Below are 19498 nucleotides of genomic sequence, written 5' to 3' on the forward strand. Positions count from 1 at the left end.
TCTTTGGTTCTAATTATCTGTTGTGTATTGATGAACATTGTGGTACTCTATAAAAATGTGACCCAATCTTGTATTCTACTAACTCAACACAATTTTTTCACTGTAAGACATTATAAATATGTACTAACATTCTAACGTTTTAAAATAGTAGTGAAATTTGCACATTACAAATATCAATTCACACACCTTGACTCTGCCCTACAATAAAAACGGTAAATGTGTCTCACCATGAATAATTTGAAGATAAAAACAACAATGACAACTTTAACACTTCACTAATAGAAAGTGATTAAAAAAAGGTCTAATTTCAGTGTATTTAAATATTTGGGGGTACATCTTTTATACTGCGAAACCGTGTGATATATGATATATCAGTTCTGAAAGGATCGGAAATAAATTATAAAAACCAATTCCTTCCAAAACCTTCTACCACACTCTCTTCCTTCCCCCTTGCAAAGCTGAAGACTGAAGAGCCCTCTCTCTCTCTCTGTCTCTATTTCACAAAGTGCGCTCCGATTCTGAATCCTAGAGAAGGCAAAAGAAGTAGAATCAGGATGAACCCACAAGTAGATAAGCTGGTGAAGAGGACAACCATAGTGGCTACTATTACTGCTTCTTATTTTCTCTTGACTGCTGACTATGGCTCGGAGCCCAATGTTCTTGACCCTGTATGTTTTCTTCCACCCCCTTAATTTCTTTCTTCTAAATATACTATTGAATCTTGTTGAGAAATGACACAAAAGAAAAATAAGAAATTAGTAATCTTGGATTACAATCAGATTGATCTTTAACAATTTATGGTTAAATTTCTTTTGGATAATTTCCCATATCTGTGTTTAGGCAAGCTTGCTTTTTTAGCTCACAAGTTTGGATCTTTCGTTGTTGGGTATGAAATTGGAGTAATTGGGTATTGGTTTGTGTTTGGGATCAATATTTTTGTTTATATGTTGCTGACTCAAGTGTTGATGAAATGTTATATGGAGCAGTGATGTGCTGCCTGTATAGTTAGTTAGTTACTGTTTCGAACCAAAAGTGTTTTGAATTTTCTGCACTTCAAGATGAAACCGGTTTTTTTATTTTTGTTTGGGTATTTGATTGGCCCGGTTTTGTTATTCACTTAAAAAGTAATAATGGGGATGTGAATATAGTTAAAGCTTCTTCGAGTATGTTTTGGTATTTGTGCATCATCGATCTTGTGGAATAGCAGTAAGGTCGTTTTCCTGCTGAATGCAGAATTTCGGTTTCCATCAACTGAGGCTGGCTTAATTAAGAAAATGAAAGAACTCTATAAATCTAAATTGGTCAGGGCAGTTGGTACATACTTAGAGCTAGAGATCCAGCCGTTCAGCTGCTGCACTCCCCATATCGCCTGAGACTGAAGAAGAATGTGCACCGTAGAAATAGGTGCAGTATTTTTTAAGAAATGAGGCACTTTTTAGTGGGAATGATTTGGTTAAAAAGAAATACAAGGATTGTGAGGGCATTAGAAAAAGAAGAAAAATGTACTGCTTTGATCAAGTTTGTGTTAACCATAAGCTTTCTGGATGCAAAAGATGTTTCATTTTTTGATAGTCTTTTATTCGCTTTGATGTCCTTGAATGCATTTTGTGGTAGCAAGTTCTACTCAAATATGGAGAGCTAGACTGTCATTGATTGGTAGCTTATAGCATTTGTTTTGTAGTAGCTGCTTTGATGACTAATGACACAATGTTGTGTTGGCAGATTAAGAGGGCGATAAAGTCTGCAGAAGGCTCTGTTAAAGACTTCATCTTTGGATCGAAGACTCAACCTCCAGAAAGCAAAGTGCAGAAGCTGAGCACTAACAGTGCAAAGGAACATCCTTAGTTAGATAGGCGGTTAACCTTGTATAGAACATATCGGCTTAGAGACTTTTCACTGTTCGTTTGGCTGTGTCTGCAGCAGTGATGTTGAACCTTGTGTACCTTCCGCAGAGAGATATTTTCATGTTTTGTTTATGTAGGATCTTTTCCAAACTGCCTAGATAAAATCCAACTTTGTGCCTCTCTCGATATGATGATGTTCATTACATTAGACGTGTTATCTGAACTATTCGAAACCTTCTAGTGACTACTGGATGTAGAAATTGCAAGGAAAATAGACTCAGCTGCTTCAGTTTTGCTCTCTATTCAGCTATGTTTGCTTGTTTTTGGCGGGTATCCTGATCCTAGAAGTCGACTCAATCCTGGTGGGACCCTTCCTATCAAGGGAGCATTCTATGACTCAAACTTAAATCAACGGTTCTCATGAGCCTGGGGATTTCCATGAGAATCCAAACTGATATATGAACATGTGTAAAAACCTCCTTCACATATCAGTCATGTAACTACCTCATTCATCTCCTCCCTTCTTCCCTCTCAAGTCTCAACTAACACTCTCCCCTCAACTCTCTGAAACCCTATCATGCTCTTTGGTTCTTCCTCTTTTTTCATCTCCCTCCAAACCTCAACTTCCACAAATGCTGACACAACCCACAAACTGCATCAAACCCACCTCCAACATCCTCTTCTCTTCCAACTCTATCCCCAAAACATTCCCTAAGCTTCATCCACCCTTAAATCCCAGAACCCTCTCCTTCAAACTCAACTGCTCACAGTATCCAAACCCAACTCCATCTTCTTCTTCTTCTTCCTTTCCATTCCAACCCCTAATCTCAGTCTTTAAGATCATACCGGACTGGGCGGACGAGATCAAAGAGCGTGGCTTTAGACAGGACAGGACACTCTATGACCATGAGAAATGGGTTCACCACAGAAGCTCCTACCGCCATCTCCGCCACTTTCTCACCAGCCTTTCCTCCAGGGTGATTTTGTCTTTAATTCCTCCAGTGATTGCTTTCACCTTGGTGGCAGTAGTGATTGCAAGCTACAATACAGCAGTTGCATTGGAGTGGCTTCCGGAGGTTTTCCCCATATTGAGATCCTCAACTTTACCGTACCAGCTCACAGCGCCGGCTCTGGCGCTGTTGTTGGTGTTCAGGACAGAGGCTTCATATTCGAGGTTTGAAGAAGGGAGGAAGGCTTGGACTAAAGTGATTGCGGGGACTAATGATTTTGCCAGGCAGATAATTTCCGGGGTTGAAAGTTCCGGGGATGCAGAGCTAAAGAAGGCACTTTTGCAGTATGTCGTGGCCTTCCCGGTTGCACTTAAGGTAGGTGAATCTATAATTTTCCGTTGTGGTCTGTTTGAACCCTTTGATATTTGTTTATACACTGATTGGTAAGAAAGAGATGCAATGTTATAAAAATTGATCATTGAACAACTAGGAAGCATTACCTAGCGCTGAAGTTTTTGTCCTAATTATTTGGCAAGGATAATTGTTTGGCTGAAAATAGTGTTGAGGAGTAAATTTATGGTTTATGTTTTCGAGCTTTACATGTTGCGGAAGATAAATACAGCCCTTGCATTGGGACCTGATTCACCAACGTGAGGTGTTGGTTCTTCCAATCATTTCTAGTCCACATGTGCAGTGTTTTAGACCTATGGAAGCCATTGCATCCTTGGTAGAACTCAGCTTCATTAAGTTTTGTTTCTTTACATTTCCAGAAAGGATACAATTCTGTTTCTTTTTCAGTCCTTAAACTGTTGTTTGATTATATTGTTTGTGATCAGTTGTTACATATTAACTTTTTAATTGCAGTGTCATGTCATATATGGCTCAAATATGGGACGCGACCTCCAAAATTTGCTTGAACTAGATGATCTGCTAGTTGTTTTAAGCTCAAAACATGGACCTGGCTGCATTATTGAGTTCATCTCCCAGACTATCCGAATGCTAAAGTTGGAGGAATCAAGGAGAAATATGCTGGTAATCCCTTCCTCAATCAACAAAACAATCAAGTTACCATTTTACCTTGAAGTCTCATTTACCTTGACAAACTTACTAGTTGCAATTGAGATTTCTTTTTTGCTAAACAATCTCCAGCTTTTAATAATTTGGAAAAAAACTAAAGCTTTACGGATAGGGAATCCTTATTAGCATCTTACGTGTGCTTACCGTTACACAGGAATCGTATATGTCTTGTTTCCATGAAGGAATTGGTGTGTGTGAAAATCTCATCGGTACTCCCATTCCTCTCTCTTATACACGCTTGACTTCAAGGTTTCTAGTCCTCTGGCATCTCACTCTCCCTATCATACTTTGGGATGATTGCCACTGGATTGTGGTTCCTGCTACCTTTATTAGTGCTGCTTCATTGTTCTGCATTGAAGAAGTATGTTCTCTTCCCTTTCTGCTCTGTAATATTTTTATTGTCTTTTTCGGTACCTTCTTCTCAGCATTTTGCTTGAGATACAAGAACAAAAAGATCTTCTATGCTTGATTAAAAGTTTTAATGTGCGGAAAAATTTATTGTGGCTAGCTTAAAATTTGAAATCAGAAAGTGATTTCACAGAATTATATATGTTCACTTGTAAATTGAAAGTTCCGGTGGCTTAGAAGCCTAAAACAGATTTCGTGTGGCCTCAATCATTTCAATACTGTAGTAGACAAATCAAATGAAGAATGCTAGTTGTAATTTTTCGGTCATATACTATTGATCATTAACTTGTCACTTGTGCATGTTTCAGCCTTAGTCCCTTAATTTTAATGCTACTCATTCCTGGACTAATATGGAAATTGATGCCTTCAGGTCGGTGTTCTCATTGAAGAGCCATTTCCAATGCTCGCCCTTGACGATCTTTGCAAATCTGTTCAAGAAAACGTACAGGAGGCTCTTACAAGAGAAAAGCTAATCCAAGCGCGTCTTGCTGCAAAAGGAAGGATCCGAAAGCAACAGCACTCCCCAAATGGTCAGCCAAAGTACTAATTAGATGAGAAACTTCCACCGGAATGATCTTCTCCACAACATTATAGACAGCCGCCTATACTTCCCGGAGTCTACAGAATAACAAGCAAGTTTATTGCAGTTTCTGCCGTGTAGAGGATGCGTCATCTAGAGGATGTATCACTATCGAGCGGCAGTATAAAATTGTAAATATATAAATTAGACTATCATCAAGGAATACTTTAGTCTTGCCTTGTCTGTTTAAACAGAGGTATACATTCCATCAATGTATATGTTCATTCCCCATCTTGCCCTGCATTGACCTTTTGTTTTCAAGTAGATGAATCAAAAAGCCATATTTTGAGTTCAAAAATTACTGATTATACATTAAGACTAGACCTAATTCTGCCACAACATAAGAATAATGAACACTAGAGCAATACCACAACATCAAGAAAAGGTATAAATGAACAAAAAAGAAATGATGGAAAGTGTCTGAGCCCGGGTTCGAACCGGGGACCTTTAGTGTGTGAGACTAACGTGATAACCAACTACACCACCCAGACAACTTGTTTGTCAAACCATCTTTTAACAACTAAATCCTAATTCACTTTTCAGTATGATAATGAGAACCTGACAGAAGATTCCCATCTCCCTCATAAATAAGTGGTTTCCAAATTTAAGAAATCTGAAAAAACCCTCATTTCCCACTTTTCAAATTTCAAACCAAAAACCCTCCCCCTCAAATTTCCCCATACCCAAATTCTCAATTACCCTCCCAAACCATACCCACCTCTCGATTTCGATCCATGGCGTCTTTGGGATCCGAACCCGGATCCGACGCCGACGAGCTGGAGACCCAAGTGACCGAAATGGCCGAGAAGATTCTCGAGTTCCGAGCCACTGTGTCGGAACAGCTCAAGAACACGCTGCCGTCCATTATCGAAGCTGGGAGGCCCGTTTTGGGTGATGGGTCGGAGCCTGGGACTTCCGGAGCTCCGGTTGAAGGTAAAGGTCTTTGCTTTTTAGGGGTTGTTGAGTTATGAGTGTAGTGGGTCGTTGGATTATTTGTTTGTTTTGTGCATTTGTGTTAGTAGCTGAGGGAATGAGTTTGGATTTGGAATTGGGAATTTGGGTTTTTGTTCTTGATGTGAGTTTATTTGGGGGGTTTGGAGATTTTGAATATGGGTGGCTTTGTTTTTGTGTGTGTTTGTGTTGATTGTGTTATGAAACTGTATGACATTGTTTGTGGTTGAGTAGAAAGTAAGGAAAAATTAAAGTCTAAAATTGAGAAGTGGTTTTCTGGTTCCGAGTATGATAATTTGTTTCTGGAAATGAGTGTTATAAACCATGATGTTCACCTATTGGCTGAAAATTATACAAGGGAAAAATAAAGGACATGACCGATTTTGGTTTCGAAGAATGGTTGAATGGAGTAAAAGAGTGTATGTTGTTTATTTGGTGGATGTATTGTATATTGAAGGAAAGAAATGGTGGTAGTGGTGTTCTTGGTCTGGTGTTGAGACGGAGATTATAGCCCAGTATATTGAGATTATGGTCAAGTATGTTGGTATGGTGGTAGTGTAAGTGAGAACTTGTTGTTGTTAAAAATGATGCCAAAGAGGTTACAGTGGTTGAAATATGGTAAAGGAAAAGTGATACTTTATTGTTTCAACTAGAATTCTCATGGGGCTTCTGGATGTGGATTGTCAATTCATAAATTTTTTATGTAAGCCTCTCTGAAAATTATTCTCAATGCTAAAACACACCAACTATCTTTCTGTTGTGCCTATATGTTAGGTCTTTTTTCTTGAACCTGGTGTAGATTCTTGCATGAGATCTGTTTTGCTTGCTTTGGTAACATTGGCTTATACTGAGTGTATGTTCTGTGTGTGCCCTAGATAGAGAAATTGTGGTATAGGTACTTCTCGTTCATTGTTATAGGCAAATTATCTTGATGTAATTGATGTAATGACCATAGACATTTTATGCAAATGCAGGACAGATTGCTTCTGATAAGGATGCGTTAGGGGATCAGACGTATCAGAAAATAAATTTGCTTAGAGACAAAGTATCACGTAATGTTGCTGCGCTGCCGATTGTGTTGAAGAGGTTGAAGGAGTGTATGTCTAATATTGACAAACTGGATTCTCAAAACACATTCATACATCCTGCATTCAAACGGAAAAGGACTAGCTAGCCCAAGTTGCAACATATGATTAGTAGGGAATACTGTGAAACACACTAACAGAAGCTTCTTTGTGATGAGATATACAACGAAACAATCTGTTATTGATTGAGAGTGTGACGTAGCTGCTTGAAGATTGATTGAATCTAATTGTTACAATGAAGCATGCCAGTGTGTAGTTGCTAACATGTCATTGTGTTTACGAGATTTGATTGTGATGTAATTACTCAAAAAGAGGATTGAATTGAAGTGTCGTAGCAGTGCTGCAATGTGTGTTAACAAGTATTCCTAATATGCTCGTATATCTGATCTGGTTGTCAACTAGAAGTGCTGAAGAGGAGGAAATTGAAATGCAGATATTCCTCTTATTCCTGTTTCCCGACTTTCCATTAATCCATTATTTCATTTTTTTTTTTTGGGTTTTCCCTTAACTGGCGTTTTACTTCTTCCACAAGTTTGGTTTGAAATCGTTGCTGCTTAAGTTTAACTTTCATTTGTACTCCCTTAGCTGTGGAAATCTGTCCAGAAGTCCCACAAGTACAACTTTGATCACCATTTCAACTGCCTTTTCATTAGCAACTGATCCATGACTACATAGCAGATAATGGTGTTCTTATCAAAGTAAAAATTACGCAGGATTTTAAAGTTTACTTGTATTTTTATGGTTACAAAGGAGGTCAAAAGACCAAAAAAACAAAAAAGACTAAGAGCGAGAAGAAGCGCTCCTCCTAGCTCTAGAGACAGTAGCAATGGCTTCAGAAAAGGCATGCGCAGCATGAATTGGGGGGACTTTCAAAAAGTATGAGACTCCTAGCTCTAGAGACAGTAGCAATGGCTTCAGAAAAGGCATGCGCAGCATGAATTGGGGGGACTTTCAAAAAGTATGAGACCAAGTTCATGATTGACACTGTTCTTACTGCTTAGCTAAAGTGTCAGCTGTAATGTTGCATTCTCTGAAAATGTGACTGAGCTGTCCAAATACTTCATGATCTTAGCACAACCAGCCTGTCCAGCAAACAGAGAAGAGAACCAAGAGTATGAGTATGAAAATCAACATTCTGGACCTATTGCACTAATATTGCTGAGTCAGACTCAAGAACATCGGCAGCAGATTTTCGCCAAAGCAAAATAGACATGACTATAAATGGTCTGTAAATTCTTTCTCAAATCAGCAGTGCCCCACTCATCATGATAACTCCAATCAGGGCATGAAGCCATGAAGGCATAATGAAACCAGGATGAACCAACAAAACAAAGAGATTACACCATCTGTTATTCTTCTGGACAATAGACATACAGTGTATCTGGGCAGCAAGCAAACCATTCCAGTCAAGGGATAAGAAAATAAGAATACTACCAAGCCTGAGAAAAGTATTCCAAATGAGAGAAGATCTAGGACAGTCCCAAAACATTTGGACATCAGCAGCAAGACATACAGCGCAAGTAGCAGCAGCTGTGAACTTTAACTGCAAAATAGACCACAGAAGTCCTTTATCTTTGGGAGAGTTTCCATATAAATTATGAGCCAACTCGGATCAAATTTAGAATTGTCAGCAGAACTAACAGAAAATTTGCCATTAGGAGTGCCACCCCTGATAAGAACATCCCTAGTTCCCTACCACCATTCTCAAAAGCTGTGGAAACATTGATAATTTGACTCACAATGTTACTTTGGAATCAAGGTGTTGAGAAGGTCCAGATTCCAACCACTGTCACCACAATACTCACAAACGACAGCATTTAAATTAATATTACCACCGGGGAAAGTCAAGCCAAAGTGTTCTTATAGTATTGCAACTTATAAGTTTTATCTGGATTCACTTGACAATTTTCAAATCTTATCAATTTTCCAAATACATCCAACTGATCCATGCAATATACATCCAGAGTTAATACAGTTGTAGTTTTAATACTCCATGAATAACAAAAATTCAAATGGACAAACATTTACAGCTGATTACATCATCATCAGAATCCAATTTAGGTATTGAAGAACTCACAATTACCCCTTCCATATTTCCTGCATTTTCAACATCAAACATGACTGTGCTAAGCCCCTTACCAACAACATAAATACTCTTCCCAATAGCTACGAGTTGACAGGGCGGTCTGGTAAGCAAGGATGACAGCCTCCCAACTGGAATCCATTCCCTAGTCTCCTTGTCCCACATCATCAGCCTAGTTCCTGAGCTCTGATCCAATACATAAAGGGTTCCGTCTATTACAACTGCCGGACCTCGCCAGCCAGAGACCATATCAGCATCTGCATGCTGCCATGTACCGCTTGATGGTTCATAAACAACAGCATAGACATGAGAAGATACAGCAGAAGTGCCACAGCGGATGTAGATTTTCCCGGCCATGACCACAGAATCCTCAATTTCAGGGACAATGTTTGGATCCGAGTGAAAAATCCACTTATTAATGCTAGGATCATAAATGTCCCAAGAATGTGGATCACTCGAATTAGAACCTAATCCACCAATTGCATATATTTTCTCATCTAATACTTCACAGGCAAAATAGCACCTGCACATGGAAAATAAAAACAATTGTCAATTACTAAAGAAATAAATAGCCAGACTATTGCGATAGATTTTGCTACTAACAGTTCACGCGGTGAGCAATCATAAGCTTCAAGATCATAGTACAACCATATTGATCGCCCGCCTTAATTTTAAAAAATAAATAAATAAAGGAGATCAAGTAGCGTTTCACAGTGACCGAGGCACAATACCTAGCAGTAGATAAGGGAGCAGCTTCATTCCAGGTGTTCAGGGAAGCATCATAGCAGTAGACCTCATCTACAGCATCTTCACACCAACCACAACCACCTAACAAGTAAACGTTCTTTCCTAGCACTTCAAATCCCATGCCTTTTCTCTTCAAGGTGCGAGGCGGAAGCTCATTAATAAGCTTCCAACTCCTTCTTGATGTGTTTGGATCCAACATATACAAGCAAAGGCGTTCCAACTTGTCTCGGCACAAAGCATAGATCCAAGTCTCGTCAAGTTTATGCTTGCGACGGTAGGAATGCCACTCTTCACTGCCTACTAAGCGTAGCCATCTTTTTGAAACACACTTTAGGACTGTATGGTACTTCCGGGGTACTCTAGCCATGCAGAAAAGAGCAATGTCATCAGGAAGTCCAGATATAAGCGGTTGTTGGGCCGGTTCCATTTCACTGATCCCATCTGCTCCATCTCCACGCTGCTCCATTCTAAAATTCCTGCAAAATCAAATAAGAACCAAAAACAATGTAGATAAGTTAGCCTGACAAAAAGGTAGCTTGTTAAGCATTAGATTCTTTTTCTAAAATCTCAGTAACAAGAATATCAGCTTACAACTCAGCTATCGCATTAAAGACAAAACTTTCCCTAACAACAAAGCTCGCATTCTCCGACTCCAATCATCCCTCAAGAATTAACCGACACGTAAAGAACCAACTCAATTTCACCCTAAACATCTCCAAATTCAGACACTTTCTTGCACCGCTGCAATGCAACAACTATATCTATATCCATTATCATCGCAGCAGAAATCTTCGTCTCCCGATTAAAGCTAAAATACTCCGTAGACTACTAAAGCTGCAACCTAAACTGCATTAAAGACCAAAAACCTCAATACAAATTCAAATTGGGCAGCATTCTTCATACTTCAGCTTTCTTCATAATGCAGCAAAATAAAAAAAATTCACCAGAGCTTAATGTTATCTTCAACAAAACAACTAAACCCGCAACTCTACTCAAACCCAAAAAAAAAAAAAAACAAAACCCAATCTACAACAGCACCTGGGTTCATTCAAACTCTACGATTTTGTTTCTAGCAAACCAAGCAGATCAAACAAACAAAGCTAGAGGAACCCTAATTTAGAATCATGAAAAAGGAACAACCTTTAAAAACGACAGCTTCACATCGAACCGGAATTGCGATCTAAAACAATATGAACGAAAAAAAAACTTGAGCTTTGAGAATTGAAAGAAGGAGAAAAAAGAAGGGTGGAGTGTGAAATTACCTGAAAACCTGATAGCGTTAAGGGATTCAATGGATTCCAGTTTATATATGATTACAAAATGTTGGGGGTGTAATGTAAGCTTTCCTTCGACTTTCAATTAGTTTTCTTCTGGGAAAGGGATCGTGTTTAGTGTACACGTGTCCTAACTACAGCATTTCTAAGTTATATTGATCAGTTGGCTAAAACTTGATCTTAAAATTTGAGACGAAAAAACTTGAACAAATGACTAAAGCTTAATCCATAATTGAGACCAAGGCACAAAAGAAAACTCGATTGCTCTGAATAGACAAGAAGTCTCTATTTGATTTGTTAACCAAGTGTAATGTTGTCCTAAGATTTTCTAGTTACGTTTGTTTAGAGGCTTCAGGTTTTTGTACTTGGTTACAACAAAACATTATACAATACAAATGAATTCAAGTGATTTATCCCCAGTAAAAGGATCATGCCACTTAAAAACATTAAAATCTCTTTATAAATGTAATGTAGTACCGATTACAGTTGCTAGTTCGCTACATCTTAAACAACCGAGATAGAGATTTATATGTTTCTTGCGTACAGCACATTATTATACACTATTATCTTGCATGCATTTTCCCGTGCAGAAATTCGAACCTAAACTAAAATTGGTTCATCGCTGTGCTCTTTTACATCACAACTTAGATGTGGCACCCGCAGTTGGTCTGATTGGTCTATTCAGGGACTCTTGAGTCAATGATACAACAAGCTGCAATCAAAACATGTCAGAGTTCATGAGACGATCAATGCTTCGAGAGATGCAAATCAAATAGCAAAGGGAGAGTTGGGGTTGGGAATGTATGTGACTCTTCGCATCCAGTTACGTACCTCTCCCTTGGTATTGAACATTTGGCCTGTGACATAGCCGCGTGCATTATAGGCAATGGGACTCACTATCTGTTAAAGAACACAAATCCCAGTATTTAAGACAGAAAGTATGAGGCAAAGTGTCAAAAATGTGAGATCATATCAAACCATTTTGAGACTTACCACATGAAGTAACCAATCATCAGCTCTTAGGGGGCGGTGAAACCACATTCTGAGAAAAAACAATTGCAAAAGTATTGTAACGCATGAGCAGTATCTCTAGTGCACATGTCCTTAATTTTTCTACACTGAATTGCATACTTCTTCAGTTCTTCATATGTCGGTTTTAACCAGCTATAAAATCATTTCTACAACTAGTTTCATTTGGTTATACTTGCATCTAGTGGATATACAAATAATACAATCATGTGTGTGACACATTGATCTAGCCTAATCGTATAAGACTAATAAGATACCACACTCACCACTATTACTTTTTCTTAATTACATGAAACATATTTGCTACACTTTGTCTTTGATATAACCAATAATGGAATAGCATTGTAACACGGGCCACGGTGATTATACAAACAAAAAAGAGAACAGAAAAAAGCAGAAAACAAAAGACTTACGCATGGTCCAAACTAACTTGACTTGTTTTATGTCCTCTTCTACGGTGAGGATTCAGACTTACACCAGAGAATATCAAATCTGAAGCATAAGCCACAACACATCTGCAAAACATATGTAACACGATAATCAATAATACATATAGGTTGCAATACGTGGAGAGTATATCTTGCTCCTCTACATCCAAACCACCCAAAAAACAGCCAGCATGACACATCTACCAGAAAGTATTCTTTTCCCGCCACCCAAAAACTAAAATCTCTCACAGATTGAGGCATCACATGGGCCTTGGTAATTCAAGTTTACAGACTTTACACTAACTTCCTTCACATTTTGAACAGAAAGATCTCTTAGAAAGCTAAAAATGGAACAAAAAGACTGTAATGCCCGCTAAAGGTCCTATCAAGGACCAGCCCATCATTGTAATCCTTTCTGTTCGAAAAAGAGATGAAAGGCGATTAAACTATGGCCCCTCCTAATCTCATATTCTCAAAATGAAATGAAATGGATATCCATTTAAAGGACAGTGACAGGTACAATACACCAGGCACCAATAGCCTATTCATTAAATGAATATGTAACATCCTCTCAAACAAATAACCTGAAAAGTGAATATCACTATGTTACTTAAATGTGGTGCGTACCTATGCAAAGCCTGATCATCTGAAAGTTTTCCTTTTGCTCTAAACCAGAACCTCAAACTGCAAAGTCACGAACCTCTAGTTATGTAGGAGTTTGGCATTAAGGCTCAAACTGGTAAATAACAGAACAGAAGATATATCCATCATTATATTCAGTGGAAAGCATACTGCAGGCACGAGAGAACATGATATTTTGTAGAAAGGTAAAGCCAACAACAAACCTTGGTGGAGATTTAGTCTGATTGGTCCGGCTACTAGGTTCACAAAACCGTATCTCAATTGGCCATGGGACATATTCCTTTGCAGCTACTTTGATCCGATAAGTTCTGAACCAAGCAAAGATCAGCACAAACAAACTATGATATAGGTAATCCATCATTATTTTTTGCACAACGAAAATATGAGGCATTTCCTATATGTACAACACATAAAATTTCTACAACCCAGATTTTATAATATATGTACTATATCTACCACCCTCTAAAAGTATTTTTCATATAGAAAAATGTCCAACAAAGGAAAATGACTAGCGCATCTAAAAAGCTAAATTTTGGTACAAAAAAAAAAAACTAAAAAAGAACCAGTATCTTACAGTTAACAAAAACTCCTGATCGTGCTGTCAGAAATAAACCATTTTGAAAATAAAAATAATTAAAGATTAAAAATTTAGAAAAATGAATCAAAACTAAATTCTTGAGCAACAATATTATAACATGATTCAGTAACTCTCCACTTTCGTACAAACTAGAAATAATATTCAGGAAATTATTCATCTGTGAATCCTGCTGGACAAATTGATGCCTATAGTTTAGGTGGTCAAGGTCTAAGAACCATCCCCACCATATGTGCGTACACATGGGAGGAAATTTTACCACATCTGACGGGATATTCTTTTATCAAATGGCGAACCTATGATGTGCTTAGATGCACACTTTTCCTAACCATTCCAAAACCAAAAATGAAAGAAATGAATGTGTAAAGTACAAGTTGAAGTACAACAAATTTTGCATGATTGGCATATAGCAGTGACCGACCACGTAAGTGTATATCTTACCTTGGAAGACGGGGATCAAAAAGACGTCTTTCACGTAATTCTTCCATTGATGGAAGCTGTTAAGGATCAAGAGTTCAATTTCTAACACAACAATCAGCAAGAAAGTTGTTAATATGTAAGCAATGTTATGTTACCGAATCTGGTGAAGTCACAGATGGCATTATGGCTTCCTGGTGGACAGACCCTTGTTCTTCTTTCTGTAAAAGAACCTAACCAATGTTACAAGAAATCCAATGCACCTGTTACTTTAGCATACATTTAAGGAACCAAAATTGCAATATGTATCAACAAAGAAAGTTTACTAGCTTATCAACACAACATTATTTAGCACTAATTTCAGTCTTGTTTTATAACAGACCTAGAAATTTGACAAACAAGTCCTCATCAAGTAAAAAAAAGATATGCATTTTTTAAGTGTACAAATTTCAAGACGACAAGCATACAAAGTAATACTTCAACAGAGCATATCATATATGAAATGACTAAATAAATGCATACTTGAAACGAAGCTTGTAGAGTGAATATGTTTATCCCTTTTTGTATTGCATCTACTCTTCGAGTAGCAAAACTCTTTCCATCACGCACTCGGTGAACTTGATATATGATTGGTGCTGCAAAAGATAAACAATCACATGTGACAAGTATATTGAGCACCATATGGATAATTAATTGGTATACGACATTCTTGTTTAGAAGAAGGGGCTCCAGAATTTAGAATCATACTATGCCACCATAAGGCAAGAGCACATGTTCAAAATGTACTAAAACGACAGATATTAGTTCCACTGTTGTAAGAAGAAAAACATATGCAGAATAATAAGCAAATAATACTTTATTCAAAATGAGATAACAAAAGAACAAAAGATTATTTTCAGATGCTGCGAATAGATACTTACTGTTGAAATCCCCAACAAGCAGAAAATGTGCATGCAGACTGTGAACAAGCTTGAGACAATCAACAGTTTTTGTTGCTGCAGCCAAAGCCTGAATTTTATGGGCTATGTTAGAGACAAGTATGCTCTTACTAAACATATGAATGATAAATCACTGTTCAAATATGTCTGAATGAAAAACCCATGGGTACTCACCAATGATGATAGTCCAATTTTTGTGTTTTTCTTATGATGAATGAGAAAATTATGTTTCACTCATGCAAGTTATACAATCCATAAAATTATTCAAATTTCTGTTTACCCTATCTTCTATACATTCCTCCAGAAAAATCCAGTATCAACTTTATAGAGGAGAGAAAGAGTTACTTAGTCATGCCTGTCCAACTAACTGTCCTCCAAAAACCTGTCCAAATCTCGGTGCCTCTGGTAAAGTTATCCCCTGAAATATATTTGCCTACAGACAAGAAAAACAATAATAAATAAATAAGACCTTAGAAAAAAGTGTGCAGTTGTTGGGTGCATTTCCATTACAACTCAGACTATCAAATAAAGAGACTTGAAACAGAAAATTATATAATATATCAACATATGTCATTGTCTCTGAACTGACAACACAATTACGCGAATAGATGTCATACATATATGTTTAACTAATCAAAGTTCAGGATTACATTGCATTTGGTTATCAAGAACAGAAATAAAATCATAACTGCATAATTTTGACATGCTAAGCAATCAACAACTAATCAGATAACACAGTATTATTTGCACTATGTGTATTGTATGATGCATGCATAACTTCAAATGCTATGCTAACATAGAACTTGAAATCTCTTTATAAGTGTAGAAGAAACATACTTCAATCGGTTCCAAATGCAATATATTCTCAACAAGAGAGCATGTCTCACGAGCTTTATCAGCATGCCAGATTGATTTTGGCTGCAGCAGAGAACAGTGTTCATGGGGTAGCACCAAGCATGTCAGCTGCACAACACATCAGAAGACATTGTTAGCATACACACAATACAGCATTTACATGAAATCGAGCAACAACAAAGATAGTTTCTGAGATAAAAACAAAAGGAGAGGTTAACAACATAGTCCCATACGATATTAACCTATCCACTTTCTCAGGCTCCTTCAATTACTTTCAAGCACCAAAAAAGTGAAAGAAAAAAAGAAGCTAAAATGACATGTACTTTTCAACTACCTTAGATGAAGCAATTACATCAGCTTGATGACCTAATACTTTAAAACCTGCAAAATCACCGCACGTTATTCTTCAATGCTAATTCCTGGTGATATTTGCAATCGCACTTTGATTACAAGCTTATAAGTTATATCATATCATGGGCTAGGACATACTTGCAGGTACACACATCAACAAAGTATAGCCTCAACCAAACCAAAGTTTTAAACACCAAACGGGGGACAACTACATGTGTTTGCCTTTATGTCTTAAGTCCTCAACTCACATCAGATCCAATTAATTTAACTACTACATAAGCTCCATATACCCTTAAACAATCTCATATCAAAAACTCCCATCACCAGAAACTAATCCAAGAATCCCATTTCCAAACACTTGAAACCCAACCAAACCATTCTCAATAAATCATGACCAAAAACTTCACACTTGCACTCAAAGAAAAGGTCCCAACTCCCAAGTTCTCACCATAACCAAAGTAATCATATATTTTCAACTGAAACTCCGGCCGATTGTCTTCATCAGCATTAACAGACCCAGTAACTTCAGCCTGCACAAAAACAAACCACTCAATTACACTCAAACCCCACACTGAAAACTCCAACTTCACCAAAATCCAAGAACAATTACTCAAAAAGCACAAAACTTTAACCTCACACATACTAACCTCTCCTTCCCAAATAAAGTAAACACCAATCCCAACCTCCCCTTCACGCACCACATACTCTCCTTTATCTGCAAACTCATAAAGCTCAAACCTTTACTCAGAGAAACTTCAAAACACTATCAAATTTTACAAATACAGTAAAAATGAGACTCTGGGATTTACCATAGTGTTTTGTAATAACGAGCTGGGCGATTTTCCTGAGGGAGGAGCTGGGAAGGCGCTGAAGCAGAGGAAGGCAGCCCAGGAACTCAATCACTGCAAAAAGAATGCAAATGGAAAACTCATAAACGTTGAAATTCAACTTAATATGATGAATTTTGGGTTTTTGAGGATCACGGTTTGGACCTGATTCGGAGTCCATGATTGAGAATGGTGAAGCTGATCGTGTTCAACTGTGAAAAATGTGGAGAGCAAATTTAAAAAGGAAAAGAAGAGTCATTTTATATGATTGGGTGGTCTGTGATCTGCTGAGGATGAGGTGTATGGGTTTTGGAGTGAGGCAGCCAGTGAAGTGTTGCCACGGACGGAATGTAGTGTCAGGCTTCTTTTTTTTTTTTTACAGGAAATCCCTCGTTTTTTTTAGAAGATTATACCTTCGAGCCACGTCGGATCACCGGATTATGGCGGGGAAGCTCTCCCAACACTGATTGTTTCATTCACAAAGTTCGAATTTAAGACCTTACTTAAGGAAAACAAACTCTTTTCCACTTGAACCACCAGGTCTTAGTTCAAGCTTCTATTTTGAGAAAGCTAATGTGGTTAGTTTTAGTTTGTTTCTCAATGTGGGGTCCGTCAACGGTCTACAACTGTGGACTACACGTTTTTATATCCTTCTTCTTCTAGTTTTTTAGGTTATTTCCTTCTTCTTCTATTTTTTTTTTCCAGCTCCATGTATCATTTAGATCAGAGAAGGCTTTTGGGGGGTGAAACGCATGCAATGATGCAATGGACATTAGTTACATAACTTGGGCTAAAAATGTATGGTTAGTTTAGTGTCACGTCCCGTTTTCAGGAGTGTCTATTGTGGGTGTCACTGGTTAAATTTGCTTCATGCATAGGTGGGATTACTCCAAGATCAGATGTGTGGGAGATATATGGCTGCCCCTTCTGATGGGTTCAGGCAGGCCGACCCGGTTAAGTTTGAGGAGTTTGTCGTTAGTCGAGGACTTAACGTTAAAGAAGGGAGTTGGCCGCCCTACACACTGGTTAGGGTCTGGAGCTGATCCCCTGATGAGCCCAAGGCAGGGCGAAACCAGTGCATTGCCCCGTTGGATAAAACTGGCTCCATGGGGATGGAGCGCCATATGGACCAAGTGTGGCAGCCGAATGGCTAGGTCCGTGACAAGTGGTATCAGAGCCGCCTCAACATCGTTGTCGTTGTGTCGCCATGTCCCCAGGATACGGGGGGCTCCGCGGGGGAGTCGAGTAGGCAGGGTCGCCTCCAAAGGGAGGACCGGACGAGGATTCATAGCAAAATCCAGGACGAGAGATCAGGTGCGAAGTATAGTTGGGCGATCTTTGGGAACTCATTTTCGTCGCTCAGGCATCGCAGGCGTTACGCGGGCCGCAGTGGGGATGTCGTGTACGAGGACGTACACCAAGTTTGGTGGGGGAGGATGTCACGTCCCGTTTTCGGGAGTGTCTATTGTGGGCGTCGCTGGTTAAATGTGCTTCATACATAGGTGAGATTGCTCCAAGATCAGATGTGTGGAAGATATATGGTTGCTCATTCCTAGGGGTTCAGGCAGGCTGACTCGGTTAAGTTTAGGGAGCTTGTCGCTAGTCGAGGACTTAACGTCGAAGAAGGGAGTTGACCGCCCTACACACTAGTACGGGTCTGTAGCCGATCCCTGATGAGCCCAAGGCAGGGCAAAATTAGTGCATTTCCCTGTTGGATAAGACTGACTCCATGGGAATGGAGCGCTGCATGGACTAAATGTGACAGCCGAATGGCTAGGTCCGTGACATTAGGCTGAGAACATATCCTAAGGAACATGTGTTTAGTTAAACAGATTTTATCTTCTGCTCAAATATGGGAAATGTCTCTATTTAGTATTTCATAGCTCTAGCTAAGCATTACTTGTCAGCCAAGTTTTGCCCTATTCCACTTCCATATAAGAAAGAGGCTACACACAATTTAAAATAGAGGGAAATAGTTTGGTGTTACACCTTGAAGAAGGTGGCCGTGATGTGGCCTCCATGAATTCGGAAGTTTTAAACAAAATACAATTTATGGTAATTTTTGTTGCCACTGACAGTGTGATTTAAGAAATGTTTTAAGCTACATGGAATGAAGTATGTTTTTTCACTTTACCTCACGGTTGGTTAGGCTGCTATCGTTAGTGATTTAGCAAAAAAAAAATGCAAGAGACATGGTGTAGCTTGAGTCAACATGTAAATTTTATGGATTTGGAACAATAATGACACATGGTAGCTTTCCTTTTTAGAATGAAGACACATGGGAGTAGCTTGAGTTGACATAATAGAGAACAGAGTAATGTAACCTCATCCTCATGAACTCTTTTCCGATGAAGCAATGACCCTTTTGTAATGTAACCCCTTTACGCCACCATTAGATTGTTTTTTTCCCATTACGA

At 38.5% G+C, this 19498-nt stretch overlaps 5 protein-coding genes and 1 non-coding gene across 8 annotated transcripts in view; 3 read left to right on the forward strand and 3 right to left on the reverse strand.

Moving 5' to 3' along the window:
- Nucleotides 1–2030, forward strand: part of LOC126802774 (uncharacterized) — a 51532-nt gene extending 49502 nt beyond the window's left edge. Inside the window, exons 1-2 of one of the 2 annotated variants that reach the window (XM_050530477.1) lie at nucleotides 473–668; nucleotides 1723–2030. In XM_050530477.1, the coding sequence (XP_050386434.1) occupies nucleotides 555–668; nucleotides 1723–1845 (237 nt within the window). In that variant the 5' untranslated portion in view covers nucleotides 473–554 and the 3' untranslated portion in view covers nucleotides 1846–2030. Of the gene's footprint in view, nucleotides 1–472; nucleotides 669–1722 lie in introns of those variants that run through there. The other variant, XM_050530478.1, reaches the window with a different exon arrangement.
- Nucleotides 2031–2275: 245 nt separating this feature from the next.
- LOC126802770 (UPF0187 protein At3g61320, chloroplastic-like) lies at nucleotides 2276–5141 on the forward strand. Its single transcript, XM_050530473.1, has 4 exons — nucleotides 2276–3169; nucleotides 3659–3826; nucleotides 4026–4232; nucleotides 4650–5141. Exons 1-4 carry the CDS (start codon nucleotides 2477–2479, stop codon nucleotides 4824–4826), a joined length of 1245 nt encoding a protein of 414 aa, XP_050386430.1. The 5' UTR covers nucleotides 2276–2476; the 3' UTR covers nucleotides 4827–5141.
- A 135-nt stretch (nucleotides 5142–5276) lies between these two features.
- On the reverse strand, nucleotides 5277–5350 carry TRNAV-CAC (transfer RNA valine (anticodon CAC)). Its single transcript has one exon. It is a non-coding gene; the product is annotated as a tRNA-Val (tRNA).
- Nucleotides 5351–5470: 120 nt separating this feature from the next.
- On the forward strand, nucleotides 5471–7365 carry LOC126802773 (uncharacterized). The gene is made up of 2 exons (XM_050530476.1): nucleotides 5471–5792; nucleotides 6785–7365. The coding sequence occupies exons 1-2, from the start codon at nucleotides 5594–5596 to the stop codon at nucleotides 6982–6984; spliced, it is 399 nt and encodes a 132-aa protein (XP_050386433.1). The 5' UTR covers nucleotides 5471–5593; the 3' UTR covers nucleotides 6985–7365.
- Nucleotides 7366–8756: 1391 nt separating this feature from the next.
- Nucleotides 8757–10201, reverse strand: LOC126802771 (F-box/kelch-repeat protein SKIP4). The gene is made up of 2 exons (XM_050530474.1): nucleotides 9710–10201; nucleotides 8757–9501 (listed from the first exon to the last, which is right to left on the reverse strand). The coding sequence occupies exons 1-2, from the start codon at nucleotides 10189–10191 to the stop codon at nucleotides 8904–8906; spliced, it is 1080 nt and encodes a 359-aa protein (XP_050386431.1). The 5' UTR covers nucleotides 10192–10201; the 3' UTR covers nucleotides 8757–8903.
- Nucleotides 10202–11388: 1187 nt separating this feature from the next.
- On the reverse strand, nucleotides 11389–17313 carry LOC126802768 (acyl-CoA hydrolase 2-like). 2 transcript variants are annotated; one of them, XM_050530471.1, is made up of 17 exons: nucleotides 17247–17313; nucleotides 17064–17156; nucleotides 16902–16969; nucleotides 16703–16784; nucleotides 16238–16284; nucleotides 15886–16011; nucleotides 15404–15481; nucleotides 15031–15118; nucleotides 14633–14745; nucleotides 14269–14331; nucleotides 14135–14190; nucleotides 13302–13406; nucleotides 13084–13140; nucleotides 12442–12543; nucleotides 11993–12041; nucleotides 11831–11899; nucleotides 11389–11711 (listed from the first exon to the last, which is right to left on the reverse strand). In XM_050530471.1, exons 1-17 carry the CDS (start codon nucleotides 17260–17262, stop codon nucleotides 11637–11639), a joined length of 1287 nt encoding a protein of 428 aa, XP_050386428.1. In that variant the 5' UTR covers nucleotides 17263–17313; the 3' UTR covers nucleotides 11389–11636. The 2 variants fall into 2 exon arrangements, with proteins under 2 accessions (XP_050386428.1, XP_050386429.1); XM_050530472.1 differs by having other exon boundaries at nucleotides 11831–11895; nucleotides 11989–12041.
- Between the last annotated feature and the right edge of the window lie 2185 nt (nucleotides 17314–19498).

The sequence above is a fragment of the Argentina anserina genome, chromosome 7 (assembly GCF_933775445.1).
Source record: "Argentina anserina chromosome 7, drPotAnse1.1, whole genome shotgun sequence".
In the NCBI taxonomy this organism is placed as follows: domain Eukaryota; kingdom Viridiplantae; phylum Streptophyta; class Magnoliopsida; order Rosales; family Rosaceae; genus Argentina; species Argentina anserina.